Source organism: Lissotriton vulgaris, chromosome 4_1, assembly GCF_964263255.1.
Source record: "Lissotriton vulgaris chromosome 4_1, aLisVul1.2, whole genome shotgun sequence".
NCBI lineage: Eukaryota > Metazoa > Chordata > Amphibia > Caudata > Salamandridae > Lissotriton > Lissotriton vulgaris.
Window position 1 is genome coordinate 1000608508 of NC_141691.1, and position 19988 is coordinate 1000628495.

Below are 19988 nucleotides of genomic sequence, written 5' to 3' on the forward strand. Positions count from 1 at the left end.
AAGGCATCACAAGTTCTCTATAGCTTCATAGGAAGGAGAATATTCAATGTACTGTTTTTATATTGTTTGACAAACGTGTATATATATATATATATATATATTTTCGGGGGGGAGAATTACATTTTTATTTTGAAGTGCTTTAAAACTGAAATGGCATTATTAAAACCTGTGACCACCACATTACAGTCTCTGTGGCTGGCACCTTAACCTACGGTACTGTTTTTCCAACTGGACGTTAATATTCAGTATACTGATTGCTCTTACAATATAAAAAAAATTATGCTCCCATTCTTTTTCAGATTCAACATAAATTACTATTTTTACAAGGAAGATAATCATGGTCTACTGGGATGAGATAGTGCTGCAGTCCTCATTGCATATGTTTGCTTTTTTATCTACGTGTTCCAGTTTATATAACTCAAAGGACTTTGTCTATACCCCTTCCTTCGTTTGAGCAGCAGCCAAATTTGAAGCTGGCCTTAGGGCTTCTGAGCAAAACCCAGCATATAGCGTTGGCTAGACCCGGAGGTATCAGAGCGCCTTACATAGGGTTCCACAAAGTTACAAAATTACATCAGTTGCTAGAAAAACATTTCAAGAGCGTAAAGACGAAATAAATGGATTTTTAGGAGGGAGAGGGGGTAGGGTAAAGGGGTAGGAGGGAAATAGAGTAGAGAGACGAGGGAGAGTCTGCCCAAAGTCCGGCTGGGTAGGTGAGGGCCGAGGGGGAAGTCCACAGCCCATCTCCTCTAAAGTTATCAGGTAGCTCCACCGGGCATCGGCCAAATAGCAAGGTCTGAACTGGAAAACATTTAAAAAGCATAGGGGACGAAAGAATGGAGCATAGAGGGGAAAAGGGGGTAGGGTAAAGGTGTGGGAGGGAGAATGCGAAGGCGAGACGAAGGAGGGTCTGCCCAAAGTCCAGCTGGGTGGGTGACGGCCAGGGGGCCATCTCCTCTATAGCTATCAGGTAGCTCCACCAGGCATCGGCCAAAAGATTAGGTCTAGCGCTCAACCCCTTGGCGGTAATTCCACCGCTGCGCGGGGGGACGGGACGGAATGCAGAACAAATCAAAACATTCACCTCCAGTCAAGAGATCGAAATTAAATCCATCATTGTTTGGCGCACCATGCCACCCCAGTTTAGACATGGCCATATGCAAATCAGCATTTACCCTGTGCCTCATGGGAACAGTCCAGCCCGAATTGCCAGGCCAGGTCCTCCCTGGATCGGAAAATGCTCTGTTAGAAGTTTTATTCTTTTTGAAACGTGAAGGTTTCAGAAGAAGATTATTTGCGTTCCTTGAATGTCTGTTACCTCCAGATAGGGTACGTTTTTGGGCTAGGTACTGGGGTGTAGCGCCTTGTATGTGATGCAAGCCATTTTTAGGTGGATTCGCGCTTCGTAGGGTAGCCAGTTGAGAGATTTCAGGTGTGGCGATATGTGGTCAAATTTCCTCGAACCGGTTACGAGTCTTGCTGCTGCATTGAGACAGGCTTTTAGAGAGGCGGTTGAGATTTTGGGAAGCCCAGCGAGGGTGGACATCCGTATTCAAGCCTTGAAATAACTAAGGACTGGACTACAGTTTTGAGGTCCGAGTTCTCGAGAAATTGTTTCATTTTTCTGATAGCTGAGGTGGGAGCGGGCATTTTTAGCCAATAAGTTGACATGATTTTGAATGTTAAGGTTCTTATCCAGAGTGATTCCTAGAGTTATGGAAGAGTCCACCACAGTTGGAGTGCAATTCAATGCAGTGATAATTTTGATCCACTCCTTTGTCTCAGTGGAGTTCTTGGGGGTGGGGGGGGAGGGAAGAGAAACTCTGTTTTTGAGAGTTTAGCTTGAGCAAGTTAGTCGATAGCCATTTGACTGTCTTTTCGAGAGCTAGATCTCTTCGATGGAGGAGATCTTGAAGTACAGTTGGTTGTCATCCCCTGAACATGTGGAAGGAGATGTTCTCCTGCTGTAATAACTGTGAGTGGTTCGACATATAGGTTGAATAGCATTGGAGATAGTGTGGAGCCTTGAGGAACTCCCAGTAGGTTAGGAGAGGAAATGGAGAGATTGTTGTTGATCATGTATTATTGCGTTATGTTTTCCAGGAAGGACTTAAACCACTGAAGGACTTTACCAGATAAACCCATCCTGTTTTCTAGTCTTCTTAGTAATTTGTCGTGATTGACCGTATCGAAGGCTGATGAGAGGTCGAGTAAAACCAGCAGGCAGGTTTTGTTGTAGTCAAGGGCTTGAAGGGCGTCATCTACTTTGTGCAGGATGGCTGTTTCTGTGCTAGGCCTAGGTCTGAAACCCGATTGGTGAATGTTCAGTAGATTGAAGTGTGAGATGTGTTGGTTCAGTTGTTTCTGAACACATTTTTCCAGGACCTTGGCTAGCATGGGAATATTGGTTATTGGTCTCAAGTTGTTGGGGTCGGACTTATCTGCTGTTGGTTTTTTAGGTCTCGCCTTTTCCATTCCGAAGGAATGGGAAATGGCGAGAATTCAAGTGCTCAAAATACTCGTGAAACCACGGGTTTTTTCGTGCGGTTTTCTTCGAGTTCACGTGGACACAGGCACGCGCTTTTGGGCCATAAACTTTCACGGCCATCTGCTCCCCAGCTCCAGCACCTCCCCTCTCTCTCCCCGCGCACAGCCTTACTTGAATTTCTCCTCCCCCTCCCCAGCCAGCTTCCCCCAGGCCGTAGCAGCACTCCTCCCACACCTTTGAAGTGAAGCTCTTAGCTTCACTTCAAAGGCCCCTGCTGCTTCACACCCTCATCGCCTCTCGGCCCCCTCCCCTGCCTGCCGTGTCGCATTTCTCTTCCCCCCTCCCCTCCCCTTCTCTGCCTTCCCTCCGTCTTGTTATTTATATATTTAACATGTTCTATAGCGCTCAGCAATGGAATAGCTGTGGGCGCTTTACAATTATTCACCACTTCAATCTACTGCTCCTAGTGCAATGCATTAAGGGTGTTTGTGTGTAGGTTTAGGGATGCCAGCAGTTGGCTTTGGCAGTCTAAATGTGTATGTGTCATGGAGGTTTAAACCACTGCAATATGATTTGTGGGAAGGCTATAGGCAGCGCTAAACAATGACGTTTGTTTTGACATGACTGAAACGCATCTTGCACTGGGCTGCAATATTGTCACAAATCACGCCGGCGCTTTTATCAGGGTAGAACTATTTTCAAAATATGTTTCCGAGACCTCCCGACAAGTGATTCGGTCACCATTGCTGTAGGGAGTTCTCTGAAACATATTCTGTTACTTTGTTACAACGCCGAATCGCTAGTTCAAGAAAACATTCTATAATTTAATAAATGACTGTAACTGTTGCCGAAGTGATTGTTTGGTAAAAGCTGGCATCATAAACGTGGGTTACTCTAAAATAGATTTTTTAATGCTGTTTTCTTTCAAAACTACTCATACTTGCTGCATGTACACTACCATTTCATTGTGCGTGTCAGTTTTGTTATACTGCTGCGCGGACCTGCTGATTACAGGTTTCCCTTCAGAAAACCTTGCTTCTGAGCTGTCATGTAATTATGTGAAATAAAAGTAGCAGTGCGTCACAGCCTGTCCAAAGTGGGCTCAAGAGAGCTGCCGAAAAATACGTGCAACAAAGAAACGCGCATTCTGGCCTTATCCAAACGCGGACATTTCCACAGAGAACCCCTTTGTTTAGTTTCACGTGCACGTTTAAGGGGCCCTTGTATGGTTGTTTTTATGCGCCCAAACAATGCCAAGTTTTGACGGCGAGGCAGGACGCCTACGTATTTTCGAGAGTGGAGGAGAAACATTTGCAGAACGCCTTTTAAAAGGGGTTGTGTTTTCTTGGAAAGGGCGTTTTTACAAGAGCTGTGAGTGTAGCTGGACGGTTAGTGTGAGGTGAGGGTTAATCCACGCAGTAAAGTGGTTGAGTAATATTACAAATACTCACTGTATCGTGTACACAAATCTGAAACTGCTGTCTTCTGAGCTGGAAACGCTTGTTTTGTAAACAGTATAAAATGCACTGAATAATCAACAGGTTTCACATCCGAAGTTTTGCTGGAATATCGTGGTAGTCCATACGAATTTAATTAAGGTACATTCTTTCTGTGGTGTTTGATAACAGCAGGCTCCCTACGATTTTAAAATCACTTTAATACCTATAAATTTACAAGCATTGGCATAGCCAATAGGTCTCGCTTTTGGGACCTTATAAGTATTTAGTTATGCAGCACAATATCCTTGGTGCAACAACATCAACCGTTGCGTGGCCAAACTCTTATAAGGTCCCAAATGCGAGACCTATTGGCTATGCCAATGCTTGTTTAGGATAGGGGTGACTTGGCCTGTTTTTAGTCAATCTGGGATGTGTGCTAGTGAGGCATTGATGAATTTGGTCCAGAGAGGTAAGATGATATGGAAGATGTGGGGTAAGAAATTTGAGGGGCAGGGATGTTGAAGCGGTTGTTAAGTTTGGCCGTCTCTAGAATCTTGGTGATGTCATTAAGAACGTAGAGTTTAAAAGTGACCCAGTGAGAGTTATTTTTGGTCAGCGGTAGCTCATGCAGTGCAGGAATTTTAGCTTGACTGCTCTTTGGGGTGGCTGAGTTGCATGCCGCCGCACTAAGTTCCAGTTAAAGGGAGTTAGTTTTAGCTGTGAGAAATGAGGAACATTCTACACTACACAACTGTGATTTCGATGTTAGGAGTGAGGATTTAGCTCATTTGTTAGATTGTTGTTTCAGAATTTCGAAGAGTTATTGGTCTTTTTTTGGCCTTGTCTTGTTCTGAAAAAAGTCTTTTTTTAATTGTAGGATGCTTTTATTGTAGGAGATTCTCGATTTCCGGAGAAGTTTAAGATGATTGGGGGAGGGATGTTGCCTCCATTTCCGTTGATCTAAGTTTGCATCTCTCTTCATCTAAGGCTCCACTGAACCATGGATTTTTGTCTGTATCCGGAATTCTTTTGAGTTTTGGTGGAGCGGCTTGATCGAAGACTTTGATCATTGAGGAGTTCTAGTGAGCTGTGAGGTCGTTGACATCTGAGACGTTAGTGGGGGTGAGTGAGAGCCTTCTCACAGTGGGAGGCCAGGTTGTTCCAATCGATGTTTTTTGTGTCTCTGTTTTAAAAAGAGGTTGTCACTCCACACCTGACCCTAGAGCTAACTGCATCATACTGCCCCTCCGCCGAATAGCTGAGTGGACTAATATTGAGTCAGCAAAACTGTGTGCAACCTCAAGGTCAGAGTTTTTAATCTGGTGGGCCGACTTAGCCTTTTATCCTTCTCAGGTCGACAAAACGCCTTTTGTCAAACTCTGTCTCCTCACTGGAAAAACTAGAATAGGAAAACTTAAATAAAGCTTTTTAACTCAGGGGAAAGCCAGAACAATAAGGTAACCACTGCTGTGAGTATTTCTGCCCGAAGGGGCCAATTTCAAAAGTTATTATTTTTCAAAGTTTGTCCATGATGTCCTTTTGCACCGTTTATTATTGTGGTATGACAGAAGCATGAGTGGAGGATACTTCTCCTATCTCACAGCGAAGACCTGGAACAACGTCCCATTCCCCCTCCAGACCACCTCATCTGTTCTGGACTTTCTAAATGGTCTTAAGCCCTGCCTATTTGAATGAGTGTCTCGGACACTGCAAGTGCCTAGACACCCTCCTGGGTCATTAGCTGATCTCTAAACATCAACTCATTGAGTGATTGTGTGAATATATCAACGAAGAAGCTATTGGTATATGTGAACATATTATTGCCATCTGCAATTGTACTGAGCTGGCTTCTCTCCGTTACCCGAAAACCTGAAACTGATAAAGACGACATTATTTACAACTAAAAATTTACAAGCTAAGATCAACAAGAAACATTGATGGATTTTAATGTATTTGGAGTAAAATTCCTACAACTCTGTATCCAATTCCGCAGTGCAGATAATGGCTGAGTATTTTGCCCTGGTCACATACAGTATTTTAAATATCAAACCAATGGCTGCTTAATTGTTGCATCCTTACATTTATAGAGATGGGCTGCAAACACAGGACGTTGATGATTACGTACAGGAGTATGCAGAATTTGAAGCTGTATCCCTTACAGGGATGAAAATGTTCACCTACAAGTCATGCCAAACTGTTGACATTGAAAACAGGGCAGTGGACAATACCAAATCCTACCTGAGGAGTAAAACCCATGTGAGACTTTTTTGTCAGTCGTAAAGACAGACTGTACGGAGCAAATGACCATGGAGCAATTCACAACTCGTGCAGGGCAGTGGACAATACCAAATCCTACCTGAGGAGTAAAACCCATGTGAGACTTTTTTGTCAGTCGTAAAGACGGACTGTACGGAGCAAATGACCATGGAGCAAAGCACAACTCGTGCACAATAAAATATTGAAGAGGCTGCGGATATCCCGCACAAGGTTGTGAAAGTGGTGTTCCACTTCACCAGACTGATGGTTCAATTGGAGAGCTGATTAGGCAGCTGTGCCCTGCAGCAAGGACAATGTGCAAATCCTGCCAAATGTATAAAAAAATATCTCCCCGAATTGTTTGAAGCACAGCTTGGAAACATGTGTCAAGCTGTAGCAAATGTTCCCATCTCTTTAACAATTGATAACACCACAGAGGTGCATGGTGACCCAGCCTTTCGAACATTGGTCACACATTACAGTGATGATGAAGTAAAGGGTCGCCACTCAGCCTTAGTTGACACACTGTGTCTGATGAATGTATTTCTGCTAAAATTGCCTTAATTGTATACGTGCTTCAAAAGTTGGGTAAATCATGGCATGACCTTATTGCAATATGTTCTGACTCTGCATTCTATATGACAAAGGTAGTAACTGATTTGTGCGCTGCTCAGAGGATTAATTCCATTCATATAAAAGATCAATGCCATCTTATACATGCTGTTGTTTCCTATGCTCTGTCTCAGCCTGAGAACCGGGGCATCTATGATTTTGTTATAAAGGCTGGAGCAGTATTTAAGTATGTGCGAAACTTAACACACATTTTTTGCAAGAAAAAGTAGACGGGAGAATAAGATAGCCAAGGGCGGTTGTTGTGATCCAATGGTTCAGCTGGTATGAGGGAGCAGTAAGACTTTTAGAAATATGGCACTACTTCCTTGCTTTTGTAAACAATGAAGAAGAAGCCACTGGATCCAAAACTGATCACCTACGGAAACTACTCAGCACCAACAGTGCAAACCACCAATCTTTCTATGTGAAGAGGTCTTTCATTGTTTAAACTCTCACTGGTATCATCAACATTCAGAAGAAGCTGGAGTCAGAAGAAACACATGTCCACCTAATATATTCAGCCACAGATGTTGACATGGCTTTGGCATTGGAGCAAGGCTATACGCAAGACCCAATGATCACCAGCCTATTGCAAATGGTACCACAAAAAAAAATGCGCTAATAAAAGAGATGATTAGTTTTAAAGATGCACTGAAAACCAAGTGGGGTGCTGTCCTAGCTCGTAACATAACTAGGCAAATGAGTTACAGCTCTTTTTGGAAACTGGTTACAATCCTGGATCCAGTCAAGAAAGTTCAGTTTAATCAGAATTTCAATGATTACAAGCATTTATTCATGGGCTATGTCTGAAGGGTTTTTAGTGACTCAGGAAATGAAGGAGCACTGCTACATAAACGGTTTGTGTAAACTGATTCTGAGTGTACGGTGCTTCCAGGCAAGGAGATAATCCCCTAAAACCCGTAAATGTATGTTAAGTGAAACCCTACACAATGTCAATGCAATGCAAGTCCTGGCACACGTGAACAAGGTGTCAATCAAATGATAGCTTAAAAAGTTTCAAAAAGTCTCAATGTTAAATCTTCAATGTATTCATTCTTGTTTTTATTATTCAATGGTACACATGATAACCAGCCGACACGTGTTTCGTTACCAAAGGGAGTTATCCTGCAACTTCCTCAGGGCTTAAGAAAAGTCATTATAGTCTGGGTTTAAATGCTTTGCCTGTGATAATTCCAACCAGACTGGTGACGATGTTTCAGATATGAGAAAGACCAATGTCTGAAATCATGTAATAACTTGCAAGAAGTGATGTAATCTTCATATGATCTAGCTGCTGGTGATAATTCCAACCCGGCTACTAACGTTCTGATTAAGGTGAAAAAGTTCAAGAAAATATAACAGGTATAGTATCACCCAAGTATATGGTGCTCCAGTCAGCAGGAGTTATCTGAGGCGGACTGTAAACTATAGTAGACAGTATATATATATATATATATATATATATATATATATATATACACAAGGTTCTACAGCCTAAGAGCTGTGGTGTAAAAACGTCAGTATCTATGGCCCTTAAAACACTAATCAGGGCATGCTATGCATCACAGCCACATAGAATGTACTCCGTGTTGCTTCAGCGGTTACACTGAGGTCGTTCCTGAATCTATCATGGAGTGCACACGCACTGCCAGAAGCGTGGTGTGTGCCCCTGATGGCACGGAGAGCTGTCTGTGTCTCTACAAGCGGGTGCGCTGTAACGTTGCACTGCCGGTGTGTGCGGAGCGATTTTCGGGTCTCGATCCGCACACAACAGCAGTGCAACACTACAGCGCATCCGCTTGTAGAGACACAGACGACGCGTGTTCCATTGAATAAAAAAACAAGAATAAATACATTGGAGATTGAACATTGAGACTTTTTGAAACTTTTAAAGCTATCATTTGATTGACACCTTGTTCCCATATGCCCGGGACTTACATTGCATAAGCATTTATTCATGTTGGTTGGAGCTTCTGATGACCTACTGAATGGTGGTGAAGAAGAATTCAAAAAATATTTAATGCACCCTATTCCATAAAGAGACATCAGCACAATGACATACTGGTGTTCTCAAAAGCAAGAAGGGCCAAGATTGTGTAATCTTTCTTTGAATCTTTTGACCCTTCCAGTGTCGTCAGCGAATATTGAACTGGTTTTCAGTGGTCTTCATTTCATTAACAACCAGAAAGAGCCTTAATGTCCTCAAAGTCTCTTGAAATACACATGTGCTTGTACTACAATGGCAAAGTTTTCAGATTAATGTATTGTGTTGACCAATAACAACCGAGCGCATGTATGCATTGTCAATTTAAATAAATGTGGAAAAATACTAGCTGTAGCTTCGTCTTTTGCTTGTAGTAAAAATAAATGTGGATAAATACGTATAAAATGGCCCAAAAATAAATATGGATAAATACAGACGGATATGGCAAAAAAAAAAAATACCATAAAACCGAGAGCCCTAAACATAATCCAACACAGGGGTTAGAGACGCAGAGAACTGTTGAATGACGAATGGTTAAACAATCAGGGCAGGTGTGGAGGCAGTGCATGGTCCCGAGGATTAGAAGGAGGGATGCTCTAGTCGGTGGGAAGCAGCACAGGGTTCTGAAGAGTAGCCAATGCGTGGGGCGTGGGTATTAAAGCGCTGGATCACAAGTGACAGAGTCCATTGGAAAAGTGTACGGCCCACTGCAGTCTAGTAAGGGGGATACAAAAGGGGTCAAAGGCCATAAATGGCAGTTCAGTTCCCGACCCCCTTCCCGCCCCGGTACGATCCCTAAAAAAACTGAAAGACTGTTCCTTTTCAAACTTTAACAATTACCACCTCTAAAAGCATGAGTTTACACGAGCCCTCTTTCTTTCCCAACAATTGAAACAATATTACTCCGCATAAAGGAAATGGTACATATCATTTTCAGACGGAAAACACTCGTATTCCTTTTAAGAACGTCACAGACGGGAGAGCGAATCTCACTGATGATTTAAAAGGCCTGGTAGCTTGAGCTAATACCCTCTGATGCCCCTTCCGTTTTCTAATGACCTCCGTGAAAGCAGATGTCAGCAGCGGAATTTCAACTCACCTCTGCCGAAGCAGGGCAACCTTTCCTTTTCACAGGTTCAGCCTGAAAATTAGACAGGGGCTTTCTTTTCTGCACAAATGTGTACGCGTGCTCCGCCTCGACCCCAGACACACTTCTACCGAGAGGCAATGCTGCGGATGTTTCGCTGCATCAGAAAACCAACATGGCAGCCATGAAAATTCTGAATAAAAAACGCGGTCTAGTTCTTAACGCAAGTTGCGTGGTAGGTTAGCCCTTGAAAAAACATAAAAGAAAGACATGCCAATACAAACAGCCAGCTCTAGCTCAAATATTGATAGAGTCGCCATGTCATGGCGGTCCCTTATGGGATCTTATTTCCGTTGGCATACAAGCAAATCAAAAGGTAACGTAAACAAACCAACGCTACAAGTTCAAAAATGATTATTAGGCAACACTGCATCTATCAAACGCTTAAACTTACTAAAATTGTTCTTTTCATTTTGTTAAGTAACATTGAAATATTTTGGCGTTTGTTCATTATTTAAACGTCAAAATTGAAAGAAAAGCATTGCTTGCATAAAGAAACTACGAAGCTCTGAACGGACTACCGTGCATAGTATGGGAAGTTGCTGCAGTTGCAATTGGGTCTTCAATGTTATCTTTCGTTTAGTGGTTGCCTGGCTTTTCGCACATGCGCGTGTAACGTTTCTCCCTTTACTCTTTTCCCACTGCTATTTAAGTCACCTATCTGGACTTTAGAGGACGTTTGTACAATGTCTGCGGTTTTGCGCCCCGCTTTGCGCGGAGCCTTAGCCCTAAAATCCCTCCCATCCATTTCTCAACTTGTAAGCCTCCCTGAGTCTCGCCGGTTATATGGGGCTCAGATCAGCTCCAGTGGCGAGAAGATCACGCACACCGGCCAGGTAATAAATGTACTTACGTACAGGGGCGTAGGAGACACTACTTTTCTGGGAGGTCCAAGGTCCGCCTCGGTGACCCAATTGAAATTGCCTGTGGTCTTCTCTTCGCTGGCTCCGATAAATCTTTACAATTACAGAGTTTTGAAGTGAAATCGTGATATTGAAATAAGCTATTTTTTTATTGTAAGTCCAGGTGCGATTTTTTCAAAACATAGCCGAATGTACAGTAGCCCAGTAAGTTGTAGAGATCAGTAAATCCAGGAAAAGTTTGCACTTTTGAAAATTGTTTATTCAAGAGATAAGCGTGGGGAAAGAAACAACCCACAACAGCTCATTCCAATGTTCTTGTCGTAACTGCCCAAGTAAGCAGCTTGAGCAGGGCAGACGAGAACTTTAGAATGTGGAGTGGCCATTAAATGAAAACAGCGCCCGAGGACAGGCGCACGGGGAAGACCAGTTGTTCTTAAAGAGATAAGAACAACTTGTCATTACAACAGAAGTCAAGACATCTACTGCCAAAAGACCAAACACAACCTGGAGGTCATGGTTTGAATCTCTACAGGATCTGCTTGTCATCCTTGGAAGGTTCATGATATGAGTGCTACTGTGTTGGTATAATATTAACCTCTGTTATCCTCTGTTCTATTAGGTTGTGAGAACATGTCTGGAAGCGATGCAAAGTAATTGGGGACCTACTCATGAGTACCAGTTACATGACACAAGATCTCATTCAGTTTTTTAGGTACAGGGGGATTAAGTTATATGCCCAGTCACAGGATGTTGAGCTCCTACCAAGATTTGAACCTGGTTCCCCAATTCAAAAGCTGGTATCTCTAGATAGAATGCCACAACCTCTCCCTTAGGTAAAATACACCAGAATGTATTTTGAGAAGCAGGTAGTTCTCCGAACTGGGTTTATGGGCAGAAGAATACATCTGACTTGCCTGACTGCTTATTGATGTTCCAAATTTATTGTGTCAAAGTGCCCTGAAGCGGTTGAAAAGACTTGTTGGATACTAAACAAAACTTACTAAATATGGCTCAAAGCACAGAGGCAACATGGGTAGAGAGAGGCCCCCCACCCAAAAAATATATATATATTTGTGTTGGCGCTTTACCTGGATCTAGGAGCCTTGAAACGGCTATACCTTCTTCTTTCTATTGTATTTTTTCTCACAGACTGCGGTAAACGAAGGCAACACCTCGTATTGCTCAGAAGTCTTACAAATTGAGTGGAACAGTCAGGTCTGTGCATCATGAAGTGGAGCAGTCTGGAAAGGAGAGGCCACATTTAATGCCACTATGGTGTGTGTTAGGAAAGAGTGAGGTTGTTTGGGTCCATCTGCTTGTTTCTTTCAAAGGTTGTTGATAAGTAGTGGGGCTAGGTCTGGTCATGTAAAGATAGGAAATGTATGTGCCTTGCTGGGGCTTCTGAAGTGCAATGGGAGGCCCGGGGAAGGTGTAGGGGAGAATGTCTCTGTTTTTCTCTGGTTCTGCCAAAATAGGGGGGCAATCCCTTTGTAGTTACATCAAGGACCCTCCCTCCACTTGGTACTCAGGATTCAAATTCTAGCGCTGCTTCTTTTGAGGGGAGACGGGGGTACCTTGTGACCGCAGTCTCAATGTGCGACCCACAAGGTAGTCATAAGTACTAGAGGCTTGGACCCAAGTAGCGAATCGGGTACCTAAAAAAGTGGCCCACGTTTGCAAATAGTGGCAGGACTGCACTTGTAAAGACAGAGTATTTTGACATTATTTAATTTGTTGATCAGTTTTTCTGATCTTTTATGTTTTGTGATTCTTGTATTTTTAAATTAGGTCAACAATAAATTTTAAGTACAGACCTACCACTTTCCCTCCTTAATTTTTATTCAGTTTATTGTTATAAATGTTCAGTTCAAGTGCCTTGGTGGTTATTTCACATGTTCTTGTAAAGACACACTGCATAGGTGTTTTGCAAGGTATGGCCAGGGCCACCGGAATTGTTCAGCAAGGAAGGGCCAAATTAAGTAGCAGAGTTAAGTAAATTTTGTGGCAAGAAAAAGCTAATTATGCATCAGAAAGCAGCACATTTTGTAATCGTATTATTATGATATTGTTACACTTGTTAACACTGTGTGAGCATTGGTTGTATCTCAATTGATAAATCCCCACACTTCCTATGCCCATACTTACATACAAGTTCAACCCTATAATGTGGCTTTGTCAAGCATCAAGTGCTTACCGACTAAAGGTACTGACTGGATAGATGGTGCAAATAAAGTGTGTAATCCTCATTCTGCGTTGGTTGACCAATAAGAACTTTGTTGTTTCGCTTTTAACAACTTAGTAGTGCTCAAAAAGTAGTTATGTAGTATACATTTAAATGTTTTATGAATAACATGTATATAATAGTCAGTTGCATTGTTACTTGTATAGTACCTACTATTCCTCTGTGGGGTCCTGATGCGCTTGCCTACAAGGGCAGCAGGCTACGCCATGTAGGGTGTGTAGTTGGAAGGTTGTTGTCTTTGATGCTATGTGCAGTGCTTTAAATAGGCAGGTACTTTCCTGTACTGAGAACTAGCATTTGTGAACGGTGCGTTTCTTGGAGCATTACCAAATCAAGCTGTTCAGAGACTTGGTATGTAAGGACTTTCTTTCTCTTGAGATAACTATTGAGGCTGTTTACTTTTGAGTCCCCTATTGATGTGGTTTTGTTACTGGAGATATTGGGAGAGTGCACTCAAAGTCAATATGGGAAAGCAGGATTGTGAATAAGTATATTTGGTAAGTTTATGACTTCTTTATAGAGAGTATGTTATTGTATTCTCAATTGGATAACTAAGCGTAACATTGTGTAGATGAGGAGGGTGCCAGATGGTACTACAGAATGCTATCAGCTAAAATCTTTATCAGGGTGAGGAAATGAGGAAATTACAACAGCAGCTGGTAATGCTTTCATATGAAAGGTTTAAGAGAAAGGCAATATGGGTGTCACCAGACCTTTCAGCAGAGAATCTGATCAACCTTGTCTTTTTTTGCCAAGAAACTCTGAAGGTCCCTGCAAGATGTGAGCTTGAAGAGAGGAGTGGATGTGGCATCAGACCATCGTGTCATTGCCAGGCTAAAGATGCAGCTGAAAAAAGCATGAATGGAACCCACAAACCAAGACCAGTGATATAACATCACTCTCTTCAAAGATGCACAGAGACTGAGTGAATAATCTGTCTCCCTCAGTAACTAATTTCAAGTCCTGCAAGAACTAGAGGATGACCGAGACACAGTAGAAAGTCCGTCAGAGAAGATCAAAAAAGAGTGACATCAACCGTCCAGGAGGTACTGGGTCCCAAGAAACACCACCATAAAGAATGGATCTCCACCATGACTCAGCAAATCCAAGATAGAAAGGAAAAGAGAGCTGCAGTCACACCAACTGAAGAAGAGCAGAATAAATTGAAAGCTTAAGGCAAGTACATCAAAACCAACAAGTAAGCAAAGACAAGCTGAAGAGCAGATAAGCGAAGACTGATCAATGGGCTTGCCACTGAAGGTCAGGAAGCAGCAAGCCATGGAAGCCCGAAAGAACTCTACGACCTAACAAGAAAACTCTGTTAGAAACAGCAACCCAGAAAGACCTATTAAAGACAGCTGGGAAGGCAATCTTGGTTAACATAGGCCAACAATGAAGATGGGTGGAGATCTTTTAAGAACTGCTGAAACCGCCTCTGCCACAGTCTCTACCAGATGTACAACCAACTGACAAGAACTTGCCACTTGAGTGCAGCAGACCACCCAAGGAAAAAATACAGCAAGTCATCACAACATCTAGAAATTGGAAGACAGCTGGACCTGACAACATTCATTCAGAGGCACAAAAGGCAGATGTTGAAACCTATCAGTAGACCTGCTCTACCCTTGTCTGGAAGGATCTAGAAAGAGAAAACGGTGCTATTAGAATGGAAGGAATATCGCTTCAATATCCTAATGCAATGTGGCCTGAATAACTGCATACTACAGAGGGATAGCGAAGTGTTCAACAGAGCCATCCTGAACACAATGAAGGGAAAAGACCAGCAAGCTGGCTTGCCCAAAGATAGATCCTGCACAGATGAGATTGCAACACTGTGCTTCATCATTAAGCAGTTGATGGAATGGAACTTCCCTCTCTGTCAACTTCATCGACGATGAGGTGGCAGCCGTATCAGCACAACTTGGCCTCAACATCCACTGGGGAAAAAACAAGATCTTTAAGGCTAACAGGGCCAGCACAACTGCAGTCACTCTTGCAGGCGATGCACTGGAAGAGGTTGAGGCCTTCACCTACCTGGGCAGTGTCATAGACATGCATGGCGACACAGACGTCCACGTCAAGGCAAGAGTCGGCAAGGTAAGGGCTGCCGTTATTCAGCTAAATAAGATCTGGAGCTCCAAGGACCTAAAGCTGCAAACCTTGTTTTTTTAAATACCAACGTAAAACGAGCCCATGTGTTTGGAACAGAAACTTGGAGGACAATAGTGACCACCATCAACAAAGTCCAGAGCTTCATCATCTTCTGTCTTGAGGAAAATTCTTCAATCTGCTGGCCAAACATTAGCAACACACACCTATGGCAGCAGACCTTCCAACTCACTGCTCATGAAGCAATCATGAAAGACACTGGGGCTTGACAGGCCACACAGATTGCAGAAGCCTGCATCAAACACCAGTAGGAAAGCCATGACCTGAGACCCTCAAGCGAAAAGGAAAAGAGGAAGGCCGAGAGAAACTTGATGCCGCGGCATCTAGGCTGACTGCAAGGATATGGAATCGGATTGTATGAAAAGGCCTGGGCAGAGGTGGCTGGAGAGTTCTGGTTGATGGCATGTAGCCCGGGACGGGTAGTAGGTATAAGTAAGTAACTTCTTTAATAAGTGTGTAGAGAATTAAAAATGTGTAATAGCAGGATTGAGATCTACAGCTATCGATTTTATTTCATCAACTACTGATGTACAGTTTAGATATTTTTTTTTTAAAATTTTTTAAAAGGTAGAAACTCAGTTGATAATTTTATTTGGCAAAGTAAACCCTCCAGAATATAACAAAGTAAACAATTTCAAGATACTTAAGAAGCAATATTATTGGGCAGCTCTGCTACATACTAAATGATTTTTATTGGCACTAGACAGATGGGAAGCGAAGCACTTTGTGTCCATCTCAACTTATGTATCGTAATTCAACTTATGCATATTTAAAAAAAAACTGGAACAACCCACAATGTATTTTTAAAAGAAGAGTAAAATAATGCAGAGTCTCGCACTTATTTGAGGAGATATCCAACATTTTATTCTCATACTGCGCTTTGGAAAACCCAAGTCTTCCATTGCAGATCTTGGCTTAATCCATTATCTTCAAAAACATACGGTGTATATGCAGGTGATGGATTCATCGGGAAAAATCAAGAAGTTTGAACACTTAAGAGCAGAAAAGGATGTTACTTTCAAAGCCTTCTACTTGTAATGGGCTTACAAAGAAAATAAATAGCCATTGGTCATATCTGGTCTACTACATCTGCCATCCCTAAAGCCCAGTGTTAAATGAATTCTTGCTACTAGGCTATTAATATCTGGCTTTAACTCCCAGTAAAACTGGGACAGTATATGAGAGCTATAGTCAGTAATAGGAGCTGCTTCCCCATCAAAATCTAAACTCCGTTTAATTCTCCATTATGTTTGTTATACCCCAATGAAACTTCCAAAAATAAACCCTATTTCATTACGCTATTGTCTTAGATAAAATATATGCAATGCTCATCATTTACACAAGTTTTATTCATGCGATTGTTGTCAACTTTCATATGTAGGATAAATGGATTTCTATGCAATGTTTAAAAGAAGAAATCCATCTAAATCCCTTCCACGTTTTGTTTGGTTTGATTAGCCTAGAATTTCGCCAAAGTTTATGCGTATGTCACTGCGCATGGCCAGGCAGATAGATGCCAGTTTACTCACTGGAAAAACACTAGTGGATCAGATTTTTACATTTGGCGAATGCAGATTAAGCAGGTATCTGCAGTGGAAATAAAAATTCCTCAAAATATTTCAATAAAAAGAAAACTGTAATCTGGGATCATAACAAATTATTGATAAACACGGGAGAAATAGTATGTTTTTTCCCCCACTGATTCTGGAGAACTAATTTTAAGAATAATTGACTCATTTTGACTTATCTATATTTATATTGTTCGGCCTTTACTATCACGTTGGTAACATGCTCAAAAACATAAAAGATCTCTGATGTGCTTTAATAATGTCTTAGGGGTTTTCTGTCCCTGCGTTCTGTCTATTTTTCACTCTTTATGTCTATGGTGGATTATTTTCCTCTTCAGTCTTTACCAGAGATGTTACTGGACCATTCTTGGGTTTCATGAAATGAGGTTTTAGGATTATTTGATGAAATATAGTGGGTTGAGATCCCGCATAAGTGTTAATTGGAATTATCTAAATCCCATTCATAGTTCTACTATGGCTGTATGAAGAAAAGAAAAATGATTCATTCCATCCAATGGAAGGATGCTAATGGGGATTACTTAACTAGTACTATTACTGCTTTAAGAGGTCCTCAAACCGAGCAACTGCGTGGTTGTAATTTGAGTGAGTTCATTTTCAGTATACCCACGGCCTCTAGGTGACACAAATAGTCTGCTTAGGAAGAGCCACATATATTTCGGTTTGAGGCAAATATGACCATTTATGAAACAAACAAAATTTGTCCATGACAATGCGTGCATTTTCAAAGTGGACTAGTCATTTTGTCCATGCCACAGAGTTTTCCAGGGATACCTCTAAAGATTGGCTGGTATAATATTGTTTGGACTAGAGCAAAATAACAACCTTCAGCCATGTATTTTTCTGAAATTGCCTAAACCATGCTGAAGTCAGATTCTCAGCAGTCATGATGAGCTCTAATAGCAACATATTGTGAAAGTTATAGGATAGTACAGGAGTTGCTCAGTTGATTATACTTGAACAATCTTAGAAACACCACAATGGAGTGACACTAATCAAAACCAGGTCTGTGTTTTGTGATTTCTGAAAAACTGTTACAGCAAGAAGGAACAGGTGTAGGAAATGCAACTATGAAGGGAGAGAGAAGGTTGATGATGGGCAAGATGGCCGCCGGGCTGTTGTGCTGAGTGGTCGCACTCTCCCTCTCTCACAGAATGAGCTGATATACTAAGAGGAATTTTATGCCACCCACGAAGGAGAGGTACTAATGGAGACCGGGCTTGGCTGGATCAACAGAATATCCCTTAAGAGGCAAATTCTACGGATTGGACAGGTTTGGATTCGGCTGAAAGAAGGAATCTCAAACTTGCTAAAAAAGCACCAGTACATGGCTCCTAAACCACCCACACGCATGGCTAACCAAGAAAAAGTAAATGACAGAACTAGAAAACCCCCCGACACTCCAATGGCAACAAAGACAGGGGTAGCCGGCAGCGCGAAGGGGGGATTCCCTGTTAGGAAAGAATACCGGCACGATCAGGAAGATAATCCCCCCACCGGCGGAAAAAAACAAAAAGAGCGAAACTCGGAAACAAAACACTATTCCTAAAATGAACAGTATGGCGAGTAAGAGCACGCTACTGAAGGGAGATTCAAGTATGCGCCAGCCTACCATGTCAGAGATGCTAGCAGGGAAGCCCATGGAAACAGTAATTGCAGGAATCCCGAGCTCTCTCCGTGAGTCAGACGCTGTCATCCTGACGGCTGGAAACGTCCTCGAGGACGTAATCGACAAGGAAGACGCGAAGGTGGTTGCCAGGCAACGGGCCGAGCCGGCGCGAGGAGAGGGGCAGAAGGCTGCAGCACCACAGGCAGACGGTGCACACGCTGGAGCTCGCACTGATGGGGAAATATCAGCTGGAGATGGAGGTAAAGGGGTGATTGACAGTGGAGGAACGGAAAAGGGGAATATAAGTGCCATGGGAGGCACCACAGCAGATATGCTTGGCGCATTAATACAAGTTGAGAAAGAGATTAATGAGTCCCGGAAATTGACTGGTTCATGGGGCAGCCGAGAAAGCATAGCAAGTTCAGAAAAACAAAGTCTTGAAGGGGGAATTAATATAATTAAACATCCCCACGGAGGGGGAGACTGTACATCCCTAGAAGGGGAGGGCGAGTTCTACTCTGTAAATGAAGATTCTGAGTCATTGTCATCAGCAGAATCTAATACGGCGGAAGATGAAGGTACAGAGTCAGGCATAAGCACGTCTGGCAAAGAGTCCACTATGAAAAAGAGGAAACATACCAAAGTGGAGAAACGTCTCCTGTGGGACTACTCAGCGACTTCTCAAGTATATCAGGAGGAGGAAACGCATGCAGGCATGGCAGAGAGAGCATCAAGTGGCAATATCCCTTCCCAACAAGACCCTTTTCAGACTCTATTTTTGACACTGAAACAGATGCAAAACGAAGCAAGAACAGAAAGCCGTAGAGCAAGGCAGGCGTCAAAGAAAATACAGAACAGCCTAAGGAAGGTCAATAAATTGTATGATGAGCTGGTGGACAGAGTTACCGAGGTTGAGGAACGGACAGGGAAGCTCGAAGATGACGTTGGGAGATGGCAATCATTTAAGACAGAACATGAGAAAATGGCAGAGGACATGCGCTGGAAGATGGAGGATTTTGAGAACAGGCAGAGGAGGAATAATGTCCGCCTTTTGGGTGTGGAGGAAGGGGCAGAAGGGCAGGATGTCAGGCAGTTTGTGATAAATCTCTTGAGGGGCGCACTTCCAGAATCCCAGTGGCAGTGGGAAACAGAAATACAGAGGGCGCACAGGTTCCCTTTTACAGTAAAGAAGGTGGGAGATGCAGGAGGAGTAGGCAGAGGTGGGCAGAAAAATCATCCAAGGGCAATACTAGTATATATTGGAAACTTTTTGCTCAGGGAGGAGATTCTAGCTAAAGCAAAGCCAGAGAGTAGGAGAACTTTTGAGAACAATACCTTTTTTGCCAGGCCTGACTTCTGCCACTTTACTGTAGAGAGGAGATGGAAGATGAGGCAGTTGATTGCACCATTTCAGGCTCTAGGCATGGAGGCGTATCTACTTTACCCTGCCAGATTGAAGGTAATTGTTAGAGGGAAAACTTGGATGTTCAATTCTGAAATTAAAGCGGAGTTCTTTCTAGAAGAGATGAAGAAACAGAAAGGAGCGTGAGAGGCCGGTTAGGACATAGGACATAGTGGGATCCGTGGGTGGCA

The 19988-nt window shown here is 42.7% G+C and overlaps 1 protein-coding gene and 1 long non-coding RNA gene across 2 annotated transcripts in view; one reads left to right on the top strand and one right to left on the bottom strand.

Annotated features, from left to right (window-relative positions):
- The window catches only part of LOC147722804 (uncharacterized), a 35824-nt gene extending 25772 nt beyond the window's left edge, over positions 1 to 10052 (bottom strand). Inside the window, exon 1 of the long non-coding RNA XR_015309890.1 lies at positions 9879 to 10052. This is a non-coding gene — a long non-coding RNA (uncharacterized LOC147722804). The remainder of the gene's footprint in view (positions 1 to 9878) is intronic.
- Positions 10053 to 10530: 478 nt separating this feature from the next.
- The window catches only part of NDUFS6 (NADH:ubiquinone oxidoreductase subunit S6), a 115154-nt gene continuing 105696 nt past the window's right edge, over positions 10531 to 19988 (top strand). The window contains exon 1 of the mRNA XM_086965267.1: positions 10531 to 10762. Coding sequence (XP_086821393.1) covers positions 10613 to 10762 — 150 coding nt within the window. The 5' untranslated portion in view covers positions 10531 to 10612. The remainder of the gene's footprint in view (positions 10763 to 19988) is intronic.